Here is a 22,998-nt window from a genome sequence, read left to right as displayed (position 1 = left end):
ATATGTTATCTAGACAAGTAGATTGTCATGAGGGCCAATTAGATTGGGGCCCCAATTTAGTCCCTAGACAAGTAGTTTTTTCAAAAAGTTCCACACCCCTGTTCACAGCTATTACTGTTCTCTCAGCAGCTCAGCTTCCCCTCCCCCATCCTCCTAGCAGTGACTTAGCAGCTTAGCTGCCTCTTCAAGCAGCAACTTGGCAGCTGAACTACAGGCAAACAGCTAAATGTAATGATGGACGCCATATGTGAGAGCTGTTCTAGAACCCCGATTCTAAAAAAGTTGGGACGTCATGTAAAAATATACATAAAAATAGAATGCAATGATTTGCAAATCTCATAAACCCATCTTTTGTTCACAATTGGAAATAGAAAACATATCAAATGTTTAAACTGAGAAAATGGACCATTTAAAAAAAAAAAAAAAAAAAAAAAAGGTAATATTGGAATAGATTACACAGCGTCCCAACTTACTTTGGAATCAGGGTTGTACCTGCCCAAGAATTTGTATTTCTGCCCATGAAGTACTAAGATTTACACAGCTCTGCCACACGGCACAACCAGCCCTGTGACCAGCCTATTTTCTGCAGTAGTTGTAAAATACAGCTATGTCACCTCTCCAGCCTGTTACTGAACATGGAAGGAGTAGCAGTAAGTTGATGAGGTCATCTATCTGCTCTGTAATAACAGTATGTTCCAGTATGTTTAACAGTTAAAAATAAAAACCCCAGTGTTGATCAAATACCAATAAAAGAAATCTCTATTTGTGTGACAAAAATTATATAAATTTCATTTGGGTACAGTGTTGCATGACCGCGCAATTGCCAGGTAAAATAGCGCAGTGCTGAATAGCAAAAAAATGCCCTGGTCATGAAGGGGGCAAAACCTTCCGGAGCTCAAGTGGTTAAAGTAATATAATGTAAAATTAACATAAAAACCAACCTTAATTTCGCTCTGTTTAAAATGCTTTTGGCTTCATCACAACACACGCCAATCAATGACTCTTTATTCACAGAAACAAGCTGGTCTCCAGGCCGCAGTCGTCCATCCTAATTAAAGGGATACATAAAGTGGAAATTATTGACAAAAAAAAAAAAAGTTTGTGAAAAGTATTCCTTAATTAAGTGAGGTGAGTAGTAAAGAGAACAAGAACATAGATTATGGCTAAGGCTAAATCAGGTGGTGGTACACACCAGGAAAGTAAAAAATAAAAACACCCCGTAGTCCAGTGTATTTTATCTATATACAAATAAAAGTGCAGCACTAAATATTACATCTCCAATTCAATCATAAAGTGCTTAAGTGAATATAGTGAGCAGACAACATCAATGTGATATGAACTTGATAAAACGCACATATTCCTCACCAAATCTTATAAAACAAATGGTAAATAAAATGTCCGTGACACTACAAGTCTCAGCAATACTTGTGTGATAGACATTATTATTATACAGTATTTATAAAGCGCCAATAGTTTGCTCAGCGCTGTACATTACAAAGGGGGACAGAACATGTGACAGAACAATACCAATACAATGTGATACACGAGGGGTTCGAGGGCCCTGCTCTTTCGAGCTTACAATCTAGACATGAATTGTCCGTGGTACTGCAAATCACAGCAATACCAAAGTGATATAATAGAAGTGTTCATCTTCTGGTGAAGGAATCCATGGTACTGCAAGGTACAGCGATAACAAGTGATATTCAAAAGGTGCTCATGATCCAAAGTGGGAATCCACCACCTCTTATGGATGTGCCCTCACCGGAACGCCACTGATATAGTAGCGTTTGTGCTGATCCTTGTGGGGGATCTCAGAAAGCCATATGCAGGGACCGGACTTCTACAAAAAATAGACTTACGAAAACCAATAAAAGGATCCTCCTAGGGGGAAGAAGCTCACCACCGGAGCCGAAGGTATGGTATATAGTGTAGTATTTATTAAAAGTTTTAAAAACAAACAATCTACATGCATACAATTATTCATGTATGTGTAAAAATAATACCAAGATGGCTGCTGCTTCTAGCTCCGGCCACGGCGGCGTGACGTCAGCACTGTCGCAGACGGAGCGGCTGCCATCTTGGTATATACATGAATGATTGTATCGACTCCAGGCCGCAGAATATATCTGTTGACAGTGTAGTGGTAGTTCAAGGCTGCATTGGTGTGACCGGAGATGTGAAGGTGCAGAATTGGGGTGTCCTGAGGTGTGAAGGTGCAGAACTGCAGTGATCTGAGGTGTGAAGGTGCAGAACTGCAGTGATCTGAGGTGTGAAGGTGCAGAATTGGGGTGTCCTGAGGTGTGAAGGTGCAGAATTGGGGTGTAATGAGGTGTGAAGGTGCAGAATTGGGGTGTAATGAGGTGTGAAGGTGCAGAACTGGAGTGTCCTGAGGTGTGAAGGTGCAGAACTGGAGTGTCCTGAGGTGTGAAGGTGCAGAACTGGAGTGTCCTGAGGTGTGAAGGTGCAGAACTGGAGTGTCCTGAGGTGTGAAGGTGCAGAACTGGAGTGATCTGAGGTGTGAAGGTGCAGAACTGGAGTGATCTGAGGTGTGAAGGTGCAGAACTGGAGTGATCTGAGGTGTGAAGGTGCAGAACTGGAGTGATCTGAGGTGTGAAGGTGCAGAACTGGAGTGATCTGAGGTGTGAAGGTGCAGAACTGGAGTGATCTGAGGTGTGAAGGTGCAGAACTGGAGTGATCTGAGGTGTGAAGGTGCAGAACTGGAGTGATCTGAGGTGTGAAGGTGCAGAACTGGAGTGATCTGAGGTGTGAAGGTGCAGAACTGGAGTGATCTGGGGTGTGAAGGTGCAGAACTGGAGTGATCTGAGGTGTGAAGGTGCAAAATTAGGGTGACCTGAGGTGTGAAGGTTCAAAATTAGGGTGACCTGAGGTGTGAAGGTGCAGAATTAGGGTGATCTGAGGTGTGAAGGTGCAGAACTGGAGTGATCTGAGGTGTGAAGGTGCAGAATTGGGGTGTCCTGAGGTGTGAAGGTGCAGAATTGGGGTGTCCTGAGGTGTGAAGGTGCAGAATTGGGGTGTCCTGAGGTGTGAAGGTGCAGAACTGGAGTGAGCTGAGGTGTGAAGGTGCAGAACTGAAGTGATCTGAGGTGTGAAGGTGCAAAACTGGAGTGATTTGAGGTGTGAAGGTGCAAAATTGGAGTGATCTGAGGTGTGAAGGTGCAAAACTGGAGTGATCTAAGGTGTGAAGGTGCAGAACTGGAGTGATCTGAGGTGTGAAGGTGCAGAACTGGAGTGATCTGAGGTGTGAAGGTGCAGAACTGGAGTGATCTGAGGTGTGAAGGTGCAGAACTGGAGTGATCTGAGGTGTGAAGGTGCAGAACTGGAGTGATCTGAGATGTGAAGGTGCAGAACTGGAGTGATCTGAGGTGTGAAGGTGCAGAACTGGAGTGATCTGGGGTGTGAAGGTGCAGAACTGGAGTGATCTGAGGTGTGAAGGTGCAAAATTAGGGTGACCTGAGGTGTGAAGGTTCAAAATTAGGGTGACCTGAGGTGTGAAGGTGCAGAATTAGGGTGACCTGAGGTGTGAAGGTGCAGAATTAGGGTGACCCGTGGTGTGAAGGTGCAGAACTAGGGTGACCCGAGGTGTGAAGGTGCAGAACTAGGGTGACCCGAGGTGTGAAGGTGCAGAACTAGGGTGACCCGAGGTGTGATGGTGCAGGAATTGGAGTGATCTGAGGTGTGAAGGTGTAGAATTGGGGTGTCCTGAGCTTGCTGTTTGTCTAATGTATTAAAAAAATGGCACTTGATATGGAAAAGGTTGCTGACCCTGTTCTAGTATGACTTCCTGAAATCTATCTTCATATTATCTGTCCACTACTTCCAACCAGTAAAAACCAGGCAAAAGGTGGTCATACACTCAAACTGTTCATTCAACAATCCAGCCATTTTTGTATTATAATTATGCCTATCAGGAAAAAAAAAGGGTGCAGTTCGGACAATTTCTCAATTATATACAACAATGATAGTTGCAAATGTGATTGGAAATTGTAACCAAAAATATGTTAATGCAAAATTCATTTCAAGTGGGGTTATGCACTGTGATCCGAACAGGGTTTACGGCATCAAACAGTGCTGAAATTCTAACATGTTTCAGGTACTGGGAGCTGCTGGAGGATGAAAGCACAACTGTTGTGAAGTTACCATAGAAGTCCAGGCTCTGTCTGTGCTGTCTGGCAGAGCAGCATGGATCACAAAACTGGCTGAACAGATTAGGTCCTCTGGCAGAAAATGAAACAATTCACATACTGTATTTCCCTCATGAACATGCAAATCAGTGCATCATTTGTTAGACATGCATTTCTTTTGAATTTTTTGTTGCTATTCTGTCTCTCAGTGTTACAATACACCGAACAGTTCGATTTTTAGACTGATCATTTCTTTGAGAGTGGGCAAACATTCAACATCAGCAGGGGAGCAAATACTTATTTCCTTCACTGTATGCTGTATGCATTTCAACCTCATTTTTAGCCATTTGCCTAATGTTCAGCTTTAAAGTTGAACTCCAGGCAATCCATTGAGAACATTTATATGAAAGTTTTCGTACCTTTCTTCATTGCAGTCCAAAAACTTGCACAGCTCTGCCACACAGCACAGTGGAGGGGATCTGACTTTTCCTCGCTGCAATTAAAATGGTTCTGCTGGCAGAAGACTTTTTACCTTAATGCATTCTCTGCATTAAGGTAAAAAACCTTCTGGGTGCAGTTTCCCCCTCAGCCCCCCTTATATTTACCTGAGCCCCATGCCAATCTCTCGTCATTGGCTCACACAACAGCTGGAGCCATTGGCTCCTGCTGCTGTCAATCACAGCTAGTGAGCCAATGAGGAGAGAACGGGGGGGGGGGGGGGCAGCGTGACAGGGCAGAGCTGCGCTGTGTGTGTGTGACTGGACAATGTCAATTCAGGAGCAAGGCTGCTCGAGTGCCCCCTTAGCAATAGGCCTGCTATTGGGGGCACTCTGCAGGGGTGAGGAGCCAGGACCGCAGGCACCCAAAAAAAAAAAAAAAAAAAAAAAAAAAAAAAGGATTAGGGCTGCTCTGTGCAAAACCATCACACAAAGTAGGTAAATATAACATACTTGTTTTTTTTAAATTACAACCTTTAGAATCACCAAGTAACACTTACAGGTGTTGTCCCTTCCCAGCCTGTGCTTGGACAGTACATGAGAAGCAGAAGACTGACAAGCTCATCTGTTGTTCCATTCTCTCTTCCTATCAGCACATTGCCTGTTCACACATATACACTGCAGCACATCCGATTGGTTCTTTCTGCGGCTTCTCCCTCTCCTATTCTAAGCTCTGTTGTACAGGGGATTGTAAGAGGCTGATTCCAAGTCCAATTCAGGCACTTGCATTCAGAAAATATCAGCCTGGAGTTCAACTTTCATAATGTTAAGCAGGAAACTGAAACAATTAGTATTCACCTAAATCTGAACTATAGGTTTCACATTTAAACAACACTACTCAGTAGGTCAACCCTTTTATCAAGAAACAAGTAATCCAATGGGTATCACTGTGACTATGAGAAAAATCTCCCATTCACTGTGGACCGAGTACCCAACGTTACATTGTATTCCTTTAATCCCCGGCACTAGGTAACCATATACCTGCATTCTGTATGAAGTGGGAATCTAGGTTAAAGCAGCACATATACTCTTGGAATACAGATCATCATGATAACCACCGGTTATGTCACCCAGTGTCATTGACCTGATTAAGCCGGAGAAAATTCGAGCTCGTTAGCACGGCCCAGAGCTGCGAAAACGTGAGAAGACGTGCATATGTGCTCCGGAAATATATTTCTGCATTTGCCTTTGTAACGTTTCACCTGGTAATTAATCTGCAGGAAGGTGGAGGGTGACAACATTACATAAACTAACCTGCTACCAGGAGGAAAGTCAGGTCCCTCTGGTAAGATCAGAAGTCACTCTGGACAGCAGACTTCAGCATCTCTAAATAAGAGAACACCTTCCAAATGCCTATTTTATCATCTGCATTTGATTAGATGTAAAGTGGTTCTAAAGCGACGTTAAAGTGACCCTGCGCTCACTATATCTGGTCTACCACAGTACACAGAACATGGAAATGCTATTATTTTAGTAAATATAAACTGCTAAATACCTTTTCTCATCAGCAGTATATAGCAGTCTTGTAACTTTTATCAGTGTCCAGCAGAGCACTGGTTAAAGCTTGTAAGAGGAGTTTTCATTCTCCTCTGAATGTCCTATGAGGCTGCATGACCCCTGACTCTCTGCCTGGACAGCACTGATTGGCTCTGTGCCTGTTAATGCAATGTGGGTGATTAACCCCTTAGGTTCCACAGCGAGTAGTATAACACTTTACCGCATATACAGACTAATTTTACTGTTGTGGGTTTAGTAACACTCCGCTCCTCACAAGACCTCCTTCTCTCTAGTACCCTGGTCTCCTCCTCCCATGCCCGCATCCAGGATTTCTCCAGGGTGTCACCCATCCTCTGGAACTCCCTGCCCCAACCCATCAGACTATCACCTACTCTCCTCTCCTTTAGGCGTACCCTGAAAACCCATCTCTTCAGGGAAGCCTACCCCACCCCCTGCTAATTTGCCGACCTCCTCCACTCTTCCTACCACTCCATCCCCCACAGCTATCTCCTCCTGTGCCACTATCCCCTCCCTCCTAGATTGTAAGCTCGAAAGAGCAGGGCCCTCAATCCCCTCGTGTATCGCATTGTATTGGTATTGTTCTGTCACATGTTCTGTCCCCCATTGTAATGTACAGTGCTGAGCAAACTATTGGTGCTTTATAAATACTGTATAATAATAACCACTTGAAGACCAGAAGAACGGTCTGGATGACAGAGCACAGATGTGTCCCAAAGGAAATCAGTGAATGGTAAATGTAAACTTTGATTAGTGGGGAAAAAACTCACTGCTGCTATGGTAAAAACTCATCAGTTTGTAGAAAGTATGAACAGGAGCCAGGCGCTGTGCAGTTTTGATGATAAAAGTAATACACCTTATATGGAGGCCTTTAATAATTCATTCATATGGTAAAAGAAAAAAGTGACCAGCCTGTGGCTTTAAGAAGCCAGGTTCCAAGATGGACGGCCCGTCCGCTCAGAGAGAAGCGGTGGAGGGTAGAATGCCTGTCAGTGCAGGCACCACGTGTATCCAACGTTCCAGCGGCCCGGGTGACGTCACCACGATGTGGAGAGACAGAGGGGGGGAACTCTCGCTGGAACCGCAGCTTTAGAAGGAGAAGGCCAGTTGCTGGGACAACATGTTTTGCGCACATGCGCTTTAGCAAGTCTCGCTGGAACGTCGGATATATAAGGGCGACTTCCATATAAGGTGTATTACTTTTGTCATCAAAACTGCACAGCGCCTGGCTCCTGTTCACACTTGAAGACCAAGCCTTTTCTGACACTTTTTGGTTACATGTAAAATATTTTTTGCTAGAAAATTACTTGGAACCTCCAAACATAGATTATCTAAAGTAGAGGCCCTAGAAAATAAAATGGTGGGTGTTGCAATTTTTTATGTCACACGGTTTTTTTAAACGCATATTTGTTGGAAAAAAAAAACACAATATAGTACCCAACTGTTTGGTTAAATTAAAAAGATGATGTTATGGGCATACCAAGTTTTAAAACTGCACACGCCCGTGCAATGGTGACAAACAACATTAATTTTATTATCCATAGGCGAATCTTTAAAAATCCTTTACAGGTTACCACTTTACATTTACACAGGAGGTGTTGTGATAGATTTACTGCCCATGATCTGACATTTGCAGGGATACCTCAAGTCTTGAATGATCATTGTTTGTACACGTGCAGGGCAGGTGCTTGTGTTCGCCTTTGCATGTGAGAGCAACGATGGGGGTGCTTTTAAATTCGTTTTTTTTTTCTACACTGGCGTATTAAAATTTGTTTTTCATCACTTTTACTGTTATTATTATTTATTATTATACAGTATTTATAAAGCGCCAATAGTTCGTTCAGCGCTGTAAATTACAAAGGGGGACAGAACATGTGACAGAACAATAACAATACAATGCAAAACATGAGGGGATTGAGGGCCCTGCTCTTTCGAGCTTACAATCTAGGAGGAAGGGGATGGTGGCACAGGAGGCGATAGCTGTGGGGGATGGAGTGGTAGGAAGAGTGGAGGGGGTCGGCAAGTTAGCAGGGGGTGGGGTAGGCTTCCCTGAAGAGATGGGTTTTCAGGGTGCGCCTAAAGGAGAGGAGAGTAGGTGATAATCTGATGGGTTGGGGCAGGGAGTTCCAGAGGATGGGTGACACCCTGGAGAAGTCCTGGAGGCGGGCATGGGAGGAGGAGACCAGGGAACTAGAGAGAAGGAGGTCTTGTGAGGAGCGGAGTGTGCGTGCTGGGCGGTACTTGGATATTAGGTCGGTGATGTAGTTTGGGGCAGTATGGTGGACGGCTTTGTACGTCCGTGTTAGGATTTTGAATTTGATCTGATGCGCAATCGGAAGCCAGTGGAGGGATTGGCAGAGGGGGGTGGCGGAGATGGAGCGGTTGGTAAGGTGGATGAGTCTGGCTGCCGTATTCAGGATCGACTGAAGCGGGGATACCCAGCGGCGAGGCAGGCCAGTGAGGAGGGAGTTGCAGTAGTCGAGTCGTGATATGATGAAGGAGTGGATGAGCTGTTTAGTGGTTTCTGGAGTTAGGAACGTGCGGATTTTGGCGATGTTGCGGAGGTGGAGTCTGCACGAGTTTGTTAAAGATTGGACTTGGGGCTGGAAGGATAGGTTGGAGTCCAGACTGACACCAAGTACTCTGGCCTGCGGGGCGGGTTTGATGGTGGCGTTGTTGGACATGATGGAGAAGTCAATGGGGGGGGGTGTCTGAGCTGGGGGGAAACTAAGATCTAAATCTAAATATCTCCTGTGATAACAGGCAGTGACAGATACCCTTTACTGAGAGATCTGGGGTCTATTAGACCCCAGACCTCTCCTCTGTGCTTCACAGCATATGATCGCACAAAGATCGGTGGCCATTTATGTACCTTACGCACCAATGAACCAATCAGTTGTGCTGTAATTTTCATATGCTAAGAAGTATGCTGATAGGAAGAGAGAGCAGTGTAACAGAGATGAGCTCATCAGTCTTCTGCTTCTCTTTTCACTGTCCAATCACAGGCTAGGGGAGGGACAAGACCTGTGTTACTTAAAGTAGTTGTAAAGGCTGAAGGTTTTTTACCTTCATGCATTATATGCATGAAGGCAAAAACCTTCTGTGTGCAGCTCCACTATCAACCCCCCTAATACTTACCCGACTGAGATCCAGCAATGTGCATGAGAGCAGCGGGGTCTCCCGGGTCTTTCTCTCCTCATTGGCTCAAACAGCAGTGGGAGGTTTTGGTTCTCGCTGCTGTCAATCACAGCCAGTGAGGGGGGAACGAGGCCAAGCTGCACACTCAAACCAGGGGTGGACTGACAACTCATGGGGCCCCCGGGCAATAGGCGATCATAGGGCCCCTGTGTCCTCGCCCACATTCAAACCACACCTAAAAAAGCCTATGAAAGGTACCAGGGGCATCTCATGGGGCCACCTACTGACCGCAGGCCCTCAGGCAGTGCCCGAGTTCCCAAATGGTCAGTCCGCCCCTGACACACACACAGGCGGCTCAGGAGCGAGCCCGCATGAGTGCACCCAGAGCATGCAGCAAGGGGGAGGAGCCAGGAGCACCAGCGGGGGACCTGAGATGAGGAGGATCAGGGCTCCTCTGTGCAAAACCATTACACAGAGCAGTGACATGTTTGTTATTTAAAAACAAAATCAGAACCTTTAGTGTCACTTTAACTGTACAATTACAAAAGCAGGTCTCCTGCCCTTCCAGATGGCTGTGCTGTGTGGCAGAGCTGTGTAAATCTCCAAATGGAATAGGCAGAAATACAAATCCTTTTGGGAGGCAAGACAGCTCCTTTATTTGTATGTCATCTGTGTATTTAGCAGTTTTCCTGGAGTTCAGATTAAATATTCTTAAACAGAACCCATCAGGCCTGGTTTATATGACAACCTGAATGATTAGACTTTGCAGGTTCACCAGTGAATAGAGACTAACCCCCTCATTTAGGTTTAAGCACTTTTCCTAAGTTTGAGACTCCAGCATGGGTAAGAAATCATCTGAAATTTAACAGTTGCAGTCCTGTCAGCTGCCTGATCTTACACACTATTACCCCATTTCTGGGAGGGAATCACACTCAAAAAACAGGTAGGTCAGCAAAAGTCAAGCCTCTGACCTTTAAAGTGGTTGTAAACCTCAGACATGAAATATGAACAAAGCACATCCCAAAGCATGATGTGTACTTGTCTCAATCCAGAGCACCAACTGTCATTTCTGTCTGCTGACTTGTTTCTTTGTTATCAGTATATGTCACTTCTGACAAGTTTTCCTAAAACCAAAAGATAAAAAGGTGACAGGGGAGGAACCTCCAGCACACAGCCTGAGATTGATGGCCTCTGCTCCTGTGTTAAGGGGGGTGTTTCCCTTCCCTTCAATCAGCTCTGCAGAGTGTAAATTCAGCTCCCGCCCCTGCTTTCTAAAAACTCAGACAAGCTGTATAAATTCTGAACTTTGAACGGAAGTGGATAAAAGAGGACCGCAGATAAACAGGTACAACTAATGTAGGAGAATTAGTTTAATCTCTGTGAATGCCACTCCACTGTGAGGGTAAGGGTTTACAACCACTTTAATACAACAAGTCATCAGGCTTAAGGGGATGAGAGCCCCGCACACCACTAGCTCAACAGGTGGGAAGGAATGTGAACGGCCTCCTCAAGGCTTCTGGATCAAGCATAAGACAGCCTGCACCTTTACATTGCGGTGAGACATCTAAATCTTCACCATCAGAGCACCTTGAGCAGCACTATAGGAGGTTGCAGGGTTTTGAAAGCCATCAGGCGTAGACAAATGAAAATCTAACTCCCGGTTGGGCACACAGCACATGTCCTCCTCCCCCCTTGTGTACCACACATCCACATTTTGTTTTTGTAGAATTCATATTTATTTTTTCCAGTTGTCTTTTTTCTGGTTTATGATTTGTGGGATTCTCTTCTTCTTCCCTCCGACAGTAGGTGGTCCTGTACAGAACAAGCACAGGGAGCCTAGGTCAGCATGACATTATATCCCCCAGGGGGCAGGTCCATGAGGTTTTCTGCTCACAGGAAAAGGATGAATGATGCTGGATGTCACCAGCCGCATGGGGGAGCAATGAGTCTGCAGGCACAGTGCTGGAGAAGTGGGTGTTGTGTTTATCTAAAGCCAAACTTTTTTTTTGTTTTTGTTTTAGAGTTATGAACGAAGTATTAAACCCAAAAGCAAACTTATTGTATTGCAGCTTATAAATTCTTAGATGTGATGGCTGCATTCAGTTTCTTTTTTAAGCTCTCTTTCCTTTATTTTCATCTGGTGATCTGATCAGTATGTCTGCTTTTCAACAACACAAGCTCTCCTACAAATGTAGCAGTTAGAGTGTTGAGACAAACGGTTTGTACTGAGGGGGGTCTTACAATTATCCGTTTTTCTTTATTCAGGTAAAATCTTTATCCACCCCCCCAAAAAAATCTGTTGCTGTAATTGCTTATGTAACTGCCCTGTGAGCTGAAGTTTGGCTTTAGATTGTCAGTGTATTTAAATCCGCTAGTCCATCTAAAACTCCCCTTCCCGCAGACTGACACTGCTGCTGTCCAAAGGTGCCCTCTGTACTCAATTTCTAGAGTCCTCTCTAATACAGGAGGTGTTACTGGCCAGATCACAGATTAAAAAAAAAAAAAAAAAAGAAGAAAAAAAAAAAAGGCCACAAAAAAAAAGAAAAATTAATTCAGCCAAGACATCTATAGATTGTTAAACTGCAATATAATATATTTTTGGCTTGGGGTTTATTACCGCTTGAATAGCAGGAATCTCTTACAGTCGGTGTCCCCACTAGGGTAAACCACTGTCTACTGGGCCTGGCGAAGAGGAAGTCTTCCACTGGTGATAGAGGTTGCAGTGACAACTGTGTAACCCTTGGTTCACACTAGTTAAGTTTTGCGGGCTGTGGCACAGCAGCCCATTCATTTTAATGGAATGCCTTGTCTCCCAAAATGCAGTGTAAAGGTCCCTGCATCTTTCCATAAACCACAGCCCGCACTGGGAACTGCACTACAGCGCCCATTAAGATTAATGGCACCCACCCGCGGGTCCCGCATTTTGTGTGCGGGTAGTTGCAGCTGCGGGACGAAGTGCGGGCCCCGCAGTGGCTTCCACCCGCACTAGTCTGATCCGAGGGTAAGACAGCGTTTGTCAAACGGAGTGCCACAACGAGTTCTCAGGGGTGCTGTGGCAAATAGACAAAAATCTACCTGTACAGTCTGTGTCTGAATGCGTTCTGTCCTAACTCCTTCATACAGACAGCAGGCAGAGAGCACAGCCACACCTCCCGGCTCTCTCCACCTCTCTGCTCCTGTCAGTGGCCTAGGAAGCTGTGCCGGCTGACCAACCTACCTCACGTCCCACCAATGGATGAGGTTATCGGTTGCTAAGGACATTTCAGGCAGCCAAACGCAGCTTTGCCGACAGGAGTACAGATAGGAACTGAGAGGAGGAGAGAGCCAGGAGGAGGTGCGGGCTGTGCTCTCTTCCTCCTGTCTGTATATACGGGAGTTAAAGTGTTACTAAACCCACAACAGTACAATCAGTCTGTATATGCAGTAAAGCATGCTTGTTATACTCACTGTGGAACCTAAGGGGTTATTCCCTGCATTGTGTAAAAAGGCTGTTTGACCCTGTCTTCTCTGATCCTCTTCCACAGTCCCCAATCCATCTGTAGATAGAACGGAGCCTTGGGGGCAAGCTGTACATGCTCAGCTTTGTGTGTATTGCTAGTTATTTTTTTTCTTGGGAGGGTGCATGTGATCAGCACAGGGCCAACCAGCGCTGTCCAGACAGAGGGTCAGGGGTCATGCAGCCTCACAGGGCAATCAGGGGAGAATGAAGACTCCTCCTACAAGCTTTAACCAGTGCTCTGCTGGACACTGAAAGACATCACAAGACTGCTAACTGCTGATGAGAAAAGGTATTTAGCAGTTTATATTTACTAAAATAATTGCATTTCCATGTTGTGTGTTCTGTGGAAGACTTAATATAGTGAATGCAGGGCCCTGGGTTTAGAAACATTTTAAGACAGAACACACTCTGACTGTACAGGGTTTGTTTACCTCCCCCATCTCCTCCCCATACTGCTCCTGTCCCAGCAGCAGAAATTGTTGGTAGAGGGCGATAACCAAATGGGGGAAAATTTGAGCTAGGAAGGGGATTTTGGCGGGGGGGGGGGGGCAATTGTGCTAGAAGGGATTTTGGCAGGGGGGGCAACTGTGCTAGAAGGGATTTTGGAGAGGGGCCAATTGTGCTAGAAGGGATTTTGGCGGGGGGGGGGGGGGCAATCGTGCTAGAAGAGATTTTGGCAGGGGGGGGGGGGCATACTGTGCTAGAAGGGATTTTGGAGAGGGGGCAATTGTGCTAGAAAGGATTTTGGAGGAGATTTGTGTCTAGAGAGGGGATTTATCTGGCACCTTTTTTGCATTTCATGCATACAGAGCAGCCTATTAACAAATAAGACGTGTGGAAACGTGCAAAAAAGCTTGTGCTCAGATGCACCTCCTGGTGTGAACAAGCCTTCATTAACAAAATGCCTTCCTGCTCACAATTCTTGTTTTAAGGCCATGATTCTGCTTGAATATTCAGATTCTTGTATGGGCCCAACCATGAAAGTGCATTGTTATAATTGTGGAGGCTCACTACTGCTAGATCTATATTTTTTCTCTTTTTTGGCTTTACTTGTCTGGAGGACAAGTCTGGAATTCTAGGTCAGAACCAAAAGGCCTTCTCGGGTCTGGCATTTACTTCTCTATCAGAAGCTGGACCTCCTACTGTGAAACACACACTGGGGTTGATTTAAGAAGACAGAGGAGTGCAAAATCTGATGCAGCTGTGCATGGTAGCCAATCAACTTCTAACTTCAGCTTTTTCACTTAAGCTTTGACCAAAAAACATGGAAGCCGATTGGTTTCTATCCCGAATTGTACCAGATTTTTCACTCTCCAGTTTCAGTCAATCAACTCCATTGTCTTCTGTTTCCAGAGTGCAGCTAATGAGCTAGCACGGGTAAAGATGCCTATTTCTGAAATGAGAGTAATGCAGGCCATAGACGGGGAGAAAACTGGCCGTTTGTTTTTTTTAGAAAAACGAAAAAAAAAAAATCGGTCGTTCAATCAGCCGACGTTACCACCATTGGTAAAAAAAAGTCGGCTGATTTTCATCCCGTCTACGGCCGGCAATTATATAGAATATGCAGCAGAAGAAGAAGAAATAGAATATACAGAAGAAGAAAAAGAATATGAATAATAATAAGAAAAAGTTGCAACATTGTATCTATTTGTATCCATTTCGAATACAGATGTTTCTATTCGGATACAAATAGATACAATGTTGCTATACTTTTAAATGTCAAATATAATATCAGACTGAAATTCTTTTTTTTTTCCTACTTCTTATTCATATTCTATTTCTTTTTTCTTCTTCTTCATATTTTATTTCTTCTTTTTCTTCTTCATATTCTATTTCTTCTTCTTTATATTCTATTTCTTCTTCTCATTCATATTCTATTGTTTTTGCTTTTCTTCTTTTCCTTCTTTCATGCCACTGCTCATGCGCATTTTTGAAAATTGTAAAAAGATTGGCAGATTTGTCCATCATTGACGCGAAAATCGGCAGAACGACAAATTTGGCCGATTTTTTTCCAGCAGGACCGATAATCGAAAAGGGCAAAAATCACTAAAAATGGCCGACCGATTACCGCACTAACGATCCGAAAATCGGCCGATTTTCATCACATCTATGGCCCGCATAAGAAGGAGAAGTATAACCTACTTCATTCTACACTCACTTCAGACGTAGAGGTCAATGCTCCCTTGATCCCTCCTTTAAAGTCCAGCCAATAAACTATAAACTGACAGTTCCAGACCCAGCTTGGCATGGGGCATGAGGGAATTGTATGAACGGCTCCATGCATCAAGCAACACTGCGAAATAAGAGCCTTGTTTACTTACTACCCCGTGGAAGTAAGGATACAGGAAAAATATTTTAAGATGTCAGTCTGTACTATTCACATTTAACAGAACTGAAAAGCAAGTACTAGTTAGGAATCAATCAATCTGCAAACGAATTCTCGCATTGTAAAGTTCTACATGGATTCAGGACAATAATGGGCTAATAGAGACCTCTAATGGTGAGAAACAAAACTGCTCTGTAGACTTCCTACCATCAGGAAGCTACCCTGAACTAAACCAACCAAATTTAGGGGATGAAGTATTGATAGATTTTTACTCAACAGCAGATTTTTAACAACATTTTTAACCCTATAGGAGCCCTTGAAATCATTTTAAAGTCTCAGGGAACCCCTGCTATAAATTAATATACCTACAGTACATTAGTGTGTTCAGCAAGTTGTAAAAAAAAAAAATAAAAGAAATGAGAGGTTTACTTTGAGTATTTGACAGCCATCTCTCCAAAAGTGCTTGAGAAACCCCTAGAAATCTCCAGAGGAATCCTGGATTCAAGAAAGGCTGGCCTAGGGGCTCCCGCTTCTGGTGACATGTACAGTATGTACAGTTTGGTCCGTTTATATTTGGACACAGGCACAATTTTAGTTTATTCAGGTATTTACCAAAACATACTCAAGCTATAGGCGTCCTTTTATCATGCAGCGGTAAATGACCGCTGCTCAGTTCTCCGCCATTCTCAGAGGAGACAGTTCTCCTCTGAATGCCTTTTTATGAAGCAGTGTAGATCGCTTCTCCGAATGAAAAGAGAAGCGATCTACAAACGCTTTGAACGCTAGAAAATGGCTGCTTTTACTGCAATCTCACGAGATTACAGCAAGAGATCAGTCAAACACCATTTACAAAGCAGCGGTAAATTTGCGGTTTCCCCGATCCTCCAGCTCTGGGCTGGAGAATCTGGAGGGAGAACACAGATCACCACTGAAGGGCTGACATCGCTCCTTCATATACTGGCCATCTGTGTGCTGAGATGAACATGTTCTCCGCTGATCATCTCTGTATCCTAAAACACTAATGATATGAGATCAGCAACGACCCTTAGGATCGCCACTGATCTCTGTTTCATAAAAGTACACCTCTGTTATACAATGGATATGGGCTGAAAGTGCCCACTCTCAGGTTTAATTTGAGGGTATGTACATCCAAACTGAAGGAAGGGTTTAGGAATTACAGCTCTTAAGAGTAGCCATCTCCCATTTTTCAAGAGACAGGGATTCTTTAGTTTGCATTAAAAGCCTTAGAGATAGTTTTAACACGTTTCAAAATAAGGTTTATTAATGAAAAGGTCAAAATGATGCGATTAAAATATTTACAGAAAGGGATGTTACAAAGATATAAAGAAAACAATAAAGCAACAGAGTAATAAAAGGAAGGAGTTAAGAAGGCAGAATACTGGCAAAGTCCTGGTTTTAGCAGAGTCCAATTGTCTGGGCAAAAATGTTGCCTTCGCTCTCAAGTCTGTTAAGATGTTCCTTGGTTGATGGTAAACGAGAGCTCAGTCTTCACCAGTCCTGTCAGTCCCTTTCTACGATATCAAGGCGATGTGGACAGAGACCAATTCACCAATAATCCAGTTTGATGGATAGGTGCTAGGAGGTCAAATTTACCACCAATTCCCAAATACAGTTTTACACTAATATTAATGACCTCCAATACAGTGAAGGAAATAGGTATTTGATCCCCTGCTGATGTTGAATGTTTGCCCCTCACAAAGAAATGATCAGTCTAAAAATCGAAATGGTAGGTGTATTGTAACACTGAGAGACAGAATAGCAACAACAAATTCAGCAGAAATGCATGTCTAACAAATGATGCACTGATCTGCATGTTCATGAGGGAAATAAGTATTTGATCTCCTTCACAAAACATGACTTAGTACTTGGTGGCAAATCCCTTGTTGGCAGTCACAGAGGTCAGACGTTTCCTGTAGTTGGCCACCAGGTTTGCACATATCTCAGGATGGATTTTGGCCCACTCCTCTTGGCAGATCTTTTCCTAGTCATTAAGGTTTGGTGGCTGACGTTTGGCTACTCGAACGTTCAACTTCCTCCACAGATTTTCAATCAGATTAAGGTCTGGAGACTGGCTAGGCCACTCCAGGACCTTAATGTGCTTCTTCTTCAGCCACTCCTTTCTTGCCTTGGCCGTGTGTTTTGCGTCATTGTCATGCTGGAACACCCATCCACGACCCATTTTTAATGCCCTGGCTGAGGGAAGAAGGTTCTCACCCAAGATTTGACAGTAGATTGCCCCGTCCATCGTCCCTTTGATGCGGTGCAGTTGTCCTGTCCCCTTAGCAGAAAAACACCCCCAAAGCAGAATGTTTCCATCACCATGTTTGACAGTTGGGATGATGTTCTTGGGGTCATAAGCAGCATTCCTCCTCCTCCAAACACGGCAAGTTGAGTTGATGCCAAAGAGCTCGATTTTGGTCTCATCTGACCACAACACTTTCAACCAGTCCTCCTCTGCATCATTCAGATGTTCAGTAACAAACTTCAGATGGGCCTGGACATGTGCTTTCTTGACAGAGGAACCTTGTAGGCACTGCAGGATTTCAGTCCTTGTCGGCGTAGTGTGTTACCAATTGTTTTCTTGGTGACCAGCTGCCTGGAGATCATTGACAAGATCTCCAGTCTAGGGAGACTGACAGTTGTTTTGTGTTTCTTTCATTTGTGAATGATTGCACCAACTGTTGTCACCTTCTCACCAAGCTGCTTGGCGATAGTTTGGTAGCCCAGTCCAGCCTTGTGTAGGTCTACAATCTTGTCCCTGACATCCTTGGACAGCTCTTTGGTCTTTTGCCATGGTGGAGAGTTTGGAATCTGATGGTTTGATTGCTCCTGTGGACAGGTGTCTTTTATACAGGTAACAAAATGAGATTAGCAGAACTCCCTTTAAGAGATTGCTTCTAATCTCAGCTTGTTACCTGTATGAAAGACACCTGGTAGCCAGAAATCCTGCTGAATGATAGGGGATCAAATACTTATTTTCCTCATGAACATGCAAATCAGTGCATCATTTGTTAGACATGCGTTTCTTTTGAAATTTTTGTTGCTATTCCGTCTCTCAGTGTTACAATACACCTACCATTCGATTTTTAGACTGATCATTTCTTTGTGAGTGGGCAAACATTCAAAATCAGCAGGGGATCAAATACTTATTTCCTTCACTGTATGTGCAGGTGGTATTCTACCAACTGGCAGATTAATATTCAGAATTATAATGCGAACCCAGGGATACCAAACACAGCGTACCTTTGTCACCCAGGAGGGAAGAGACTGCTTTCTCCTCTTTCCTTTGTGCTAACATAGTCATGTATGACCTTGATTTGTTCAGTATGATATTCCATATTCAAATATATACCTAATATTAATGCATCCTGTTCCTGTTGAATTCTATAAATTGTATGCAGGGTGGCTAAAAATCAATTTTTTTTTTTTAAATAAAAAAAAAAAAGAAAAAGGATTTTTTTATTTAAATCTGATTTTTTTTTACTTTTATCAAATTTATTTTGATAAAATGCTTTTGAAGTAAAATCTATATAAAGATACTTTTCTATTTAATAATATATATATAATAATTTAGTTTATTCAGCATGAAATGGAGCTTAGTTATGTAGCACGAGGCTGTATATTCTGCAATATTTCCATTTTTGGTAAACTCCTTCAATGAGTCCAAGTTCTGCAAGCTGAGATAACATGCACTACATTGATGCATTCACAGAATTTCACAGTAACCATGAGAAAAAACATGAAATAAAAATTTGAGTAGTTCTCCAGCTCTGTGTGATTAACCTACAGTATTAACCTAAAATCGTTTCTGATATCGCTGTTTTACTAACCTGACAGCTTATTATTCTAAAAAGGAAACCTTCATTTAGTTTGAAAATAATAAAGATTGTAACTACCAGCAAGAATGAGTCGGATTCCTTACATTTAAAGAGCACCTGTCATTTTAGATCCATCATGGCAACACCTGTTAGCGGGCATCCACTCACCTGCTGCCGCCACATCCCTCACCTTGTTGTGTCACTGCCACATCACCAGCCATCCCATTATAGTGAATGGGACTGTCGGTGAGTCAACAGCGAGTCAGAGGAGGAGCTGCTGAGGGACAGAGATGAAAGTTGCTCTTTAAAAATTATGATATGATTTAAATCGAGCCTTTTTACTAGTGATTTAAATTGTGATTTAAAATCAACTTGATTTAAATCAAATCCACCCTGATTTTATGTGGAATTGTTACATGTGGAATAGACGTTTTATCGCACGCTCTGCATTCCTGAGCCGTAATGGCCTAACAGGTCATTTTTGATGGCTTGACTGAGTTATTATGGTTTTACCATAGGGCAGAGGAAAGTGTTTTTCATGGTTCCTTGAAACAGACATCCTGCCAAGACTAATTAGCTCTTTACAGCTGCCATCCAGGCCTAGGATCTGGCGTTTATTGTGTTTTAATTAAGAGGCTCTTTTGAAGTTTGTTACTACAAAATTCCAGTTTTTAGGAGGAGAGGAAGATTATTGCTCATGAAAAAACAAAAAAGGCTCTCGTGTACAAGTTCCATGTCCCTATTGCGCACAATCGTTACAGTCTGTCTTAAAGTAGAACTATAGGCAAAACTTTTTTTCCCCCATTTTGGAAAGAGTAAGGTAGGGTTATAACCTCTCAGAATTTTTTTGCCATCTGTGTCCCATTGTGGATATTTCCCTTTAGTTCCTGTCCCATAGCCAAAACAGGAAGTGAGAGGAAATGCCTGCAAATTAAGGGAATTCCTTGGGGACCCCCAGGTGACCAGAACTAGTGTCCCAGTTAGAAAAGTTCTCCTCTATTACTTTTCTGAGCACAACCCAAAATTTGGGATTTTTTTTTACTTTCATTATCAATGATAATGGTAAACAGAAATAGATAGGTGTTCTAATCCCTTTCCACTCTAAAACAAAAAAAAAAGTTTTGCCTCTACTATACTTTAAAGCCCGCCCCAAAAAATTCCCCTGACAGAACTTCCATCTTCACCAGGTCTTCCTTCCGGGTTTGCAGGCTCTGGCCGCTTGATTGGCCAAGCCGCGATGACGTCATTCCCGCGCATGCACCAGTGATGTCATCAGCTGCTGGGACACTGAAAATCTCCCAAACAGTGCATGTTTAGGAGATATCACTTGTACCTTCAGGTAAGCGTTATTATAAGTTTGCCTGTAGGTACAAGTGTCTAGTGGGTGTTTACTTCCACTTTAAAAACAAAAAAAGTGTTCCATGTCTATAGTTGTTTTTTTCGAAAGCAGCCATGCCCTGAAAAGTCTGTAGCCTGCACCATCTGCAGAGAAGAGCCCTTCTTCTTTGTGTATAAGCAATGATTACTCTGTAGAGGTTCAATACAGTGACTCCTAGCATACTCTCTCCAATCAGAAGGGAATATGACTTCCCAAAGCTATAGGCCTACTTCAGTAGGGAGCATGTCAGACCACTGCTTCCATGTGGAGTGCAAGGGTGCCACTCTGCAGCTGCTGGCAGCAGACAGGCTTCTTTACTCACACTGTGGCTATGTTAGAAAGAAAAACGTGATACTTTGATAAACAAAAGTGTATTTAGCCAATTTAAAGTGGTTGTGAAGGCTGAAGGTTTTTTTTTACCTTAATACATACTCTGCATTAAGGTAAAAAACCTTCTCTGTGCAGCTTCTACCCCACCTTATACTCACCCTGAGCCCGAGCTCGATCCAGCGATGTGCACAAAGGCAGAGGCTCTCTTTGCATTTTCCCTCCTCACTGGCTCATACGCCATTAGCTCCTGCTGCTGTCAATCATAGCCAGTGAGGATGAATCAGAGGATGGGGCTGAGCCACCCTCTAAAGCTGCTTTCACACTGAGGAGTTTTTATGACTTTTGCATTGAAAAAGCACAAAAAAAGCTGAAGAAAAATGCTTCCCTATGTATGTCCATGTACGTCTTCACACTGGTCTGTTGCACTTCCATTGCGGTTTAAAAAAATCCTGCTTGCCGCATTTTTGGTCAGTTAAATAAGATGCACCACCCCACTGAAAACGCAGGAAAAATGCATTAAAAAAAAAACGCAACTGTGTTGAGTTTTTTAATCACATGTCCTGTGAAAAATGCACTGCAATCACAGTAAAATCATGGCATAAACATAGATACATTTTTACCACGTTTATTGTCTCATGGATGCACAGAGCTGGCTCAGATGCAAGCATGCATGAGTGCCCCCATAGCAAACAACTTGGTGGGCACTCAGCGGGGGAGAGGAGCCAGAAGCGCCAGCGGAAGGACCCCAAAAGAAGAGGAGCGGGGGCTGCTCTGCGCAAAACTACTGATCAGTCACAGAGCAAGTAAGTACAGGGGTGTGGAAAGTTTTGAAAAAACTACTTGCCCAAGGACTAAATCGGTGCCCCAATCTACTTGTCCCTCGTGACAACATTTTTTTTTTAACCAAAACCGTATTTAAATCGGAGGTGATTTTAGGAATATGTGGGGCTTTTTTAAAATCAAAAGGGGCTTTATGGCAACATGTAATAATTTTAACATTGCGCTGTTTATCTCCTCCTCCTGCCTGCCTACAGCACCGCACCCGGGGACTAGCAGGGAGGGGAGAGACCTTGCAGTGTAATGAGCACCAATTGGCTGCTGGTCAGAAAAGGGGAGTGTCCGGCTTATCCTTTATCCCTTTCGCTGCCAGAGCCGTTTTTGCATTTTTTACACACGTTTCAAAAATAATTTTAAGCCTGAAGATTACACAAAACCTCCAAACATTAAATATTTCCTGAAAGCAGAGACCCTAGAGAATAAAATGGCAGTAGTTCCAATTTTTTATGTCACATGATATTACCGCAAAATTTCAGTAAAAAATACAAGCAAATTAATTGTAGGGCAGAAAAAAAAGCAATAAATTACCCTATTTTAAAAAAAAATATAAAAAAAGAGGTTGCACCAAGTAAATAGATAGCCAACATGCTGCTGCTGGTGCCGTCACTGGTCAATAGTCTGTTGACTTCCTGGACCCTAATGGAGTGCACAATGTGCCTGCCCTTCCAGGAGGATGAGCGGTCACATGCTCCTTCAGCGCATTACTATTGGCTTCCGGTGGAGCGCACATTGTGCCCCCCTTCCGGGTGGGTGAACGGGTACATGTTCTGCCAGTGCGTTCCCAGCGGCTCCCAGTGGATCGCATTGTGAGCCCGCTCTTCCTGGACATGGAGGGGCAGTCCCAGCTCTGGATGGACCACACAAGTCGGCATGTTAGCTGTGAGTCCATGGACCGCACATGCAGGTGTGCGTTCCAGCAGGTTGAGAGATGCAGGGTGCAGCTCTCCCCCACACCACTGATCTAGCAGACAGTGCATCCCTGGACACGTCATCCTTACACACATGGAATTACAATGATCACACTGCTACACTCAAACAAGATGTGTAAGTCCACAGGTACTAGGACAGTCCTTTTTCTTTACTACATTTGTGTATATGAAAGTTATACTCTCTACATTTCAACCTAAAACATAATAAATAAATATATCTATATATATATATTCTTGGTCAGCAACCATTACCATTTCAAATAACATCAGCTGCAGGTGCAGGTAGATTATATGACATGGATTTTAACTATTATATATTACAATAGAATGGAATCAAATATGTACAATGATGTATTATGAGACAAACTTTTTATGACCTGGTATGTACTTTTTATTGCATCTTTGGATTTTGATATTGTATATTGTGTGTTTTTGTTTACACTTATGATGTTTGGAATTACAGTCCATGTGATGCTTATCTCTGCCTCCGGGCAAGTGAATGACGGCCCACATGTAACCTTTGGATAAGCCATTAGCGAGCATATAAGAGAGGGTACAGACATTTGGT

At 43.5% G+C, this 22,998-nt stretch overlaps 1 protein-coding gene across 3 annotated transcripts in view; it reads right to left on the bottom strand.

Moving 5' to 3' along the window:
* Positions 1–22,998, bottom strand: part of STXBP4 (syntaxin binding protein 4) — a 222,179-nt gene that overhangs the window by 188,679 nt on the left and 10,502 nt on the right. For all 3 annotated transcript variants that reach the window (XM_089673286.1, XM_089673287.1, XM_089673288.1), the window contains exon 4: positions 942–1,048. In XM_089673286.1, coding sequence (XP_089529412.1) covers positions 942–1,048 — 107 coding nt within the window. The remainder of the gene's footprint in view (positions 1–941; positions 1,049–22,998) is intronic.

The sequence above is a fragment of the Staurois parvus genome, unplaced genomic scaffold, assembly GCF_062004578.1.
Source record: "Staurois parvus isolate SC_StPar_1 unplaced genomic scaffold, SC_StPar_1.0 ptg000137l, whole genome shotgun sequence".
NCBI lineage: Eukaryota > Metazoa > Chordata > Amphibia > Anura > Ranidae > Staurois > Staurois parvus.
Note: the sequence above shows the minus strand (reverse complement) of the source record. Positions and strands in the feature narration are given on the sequence as shown.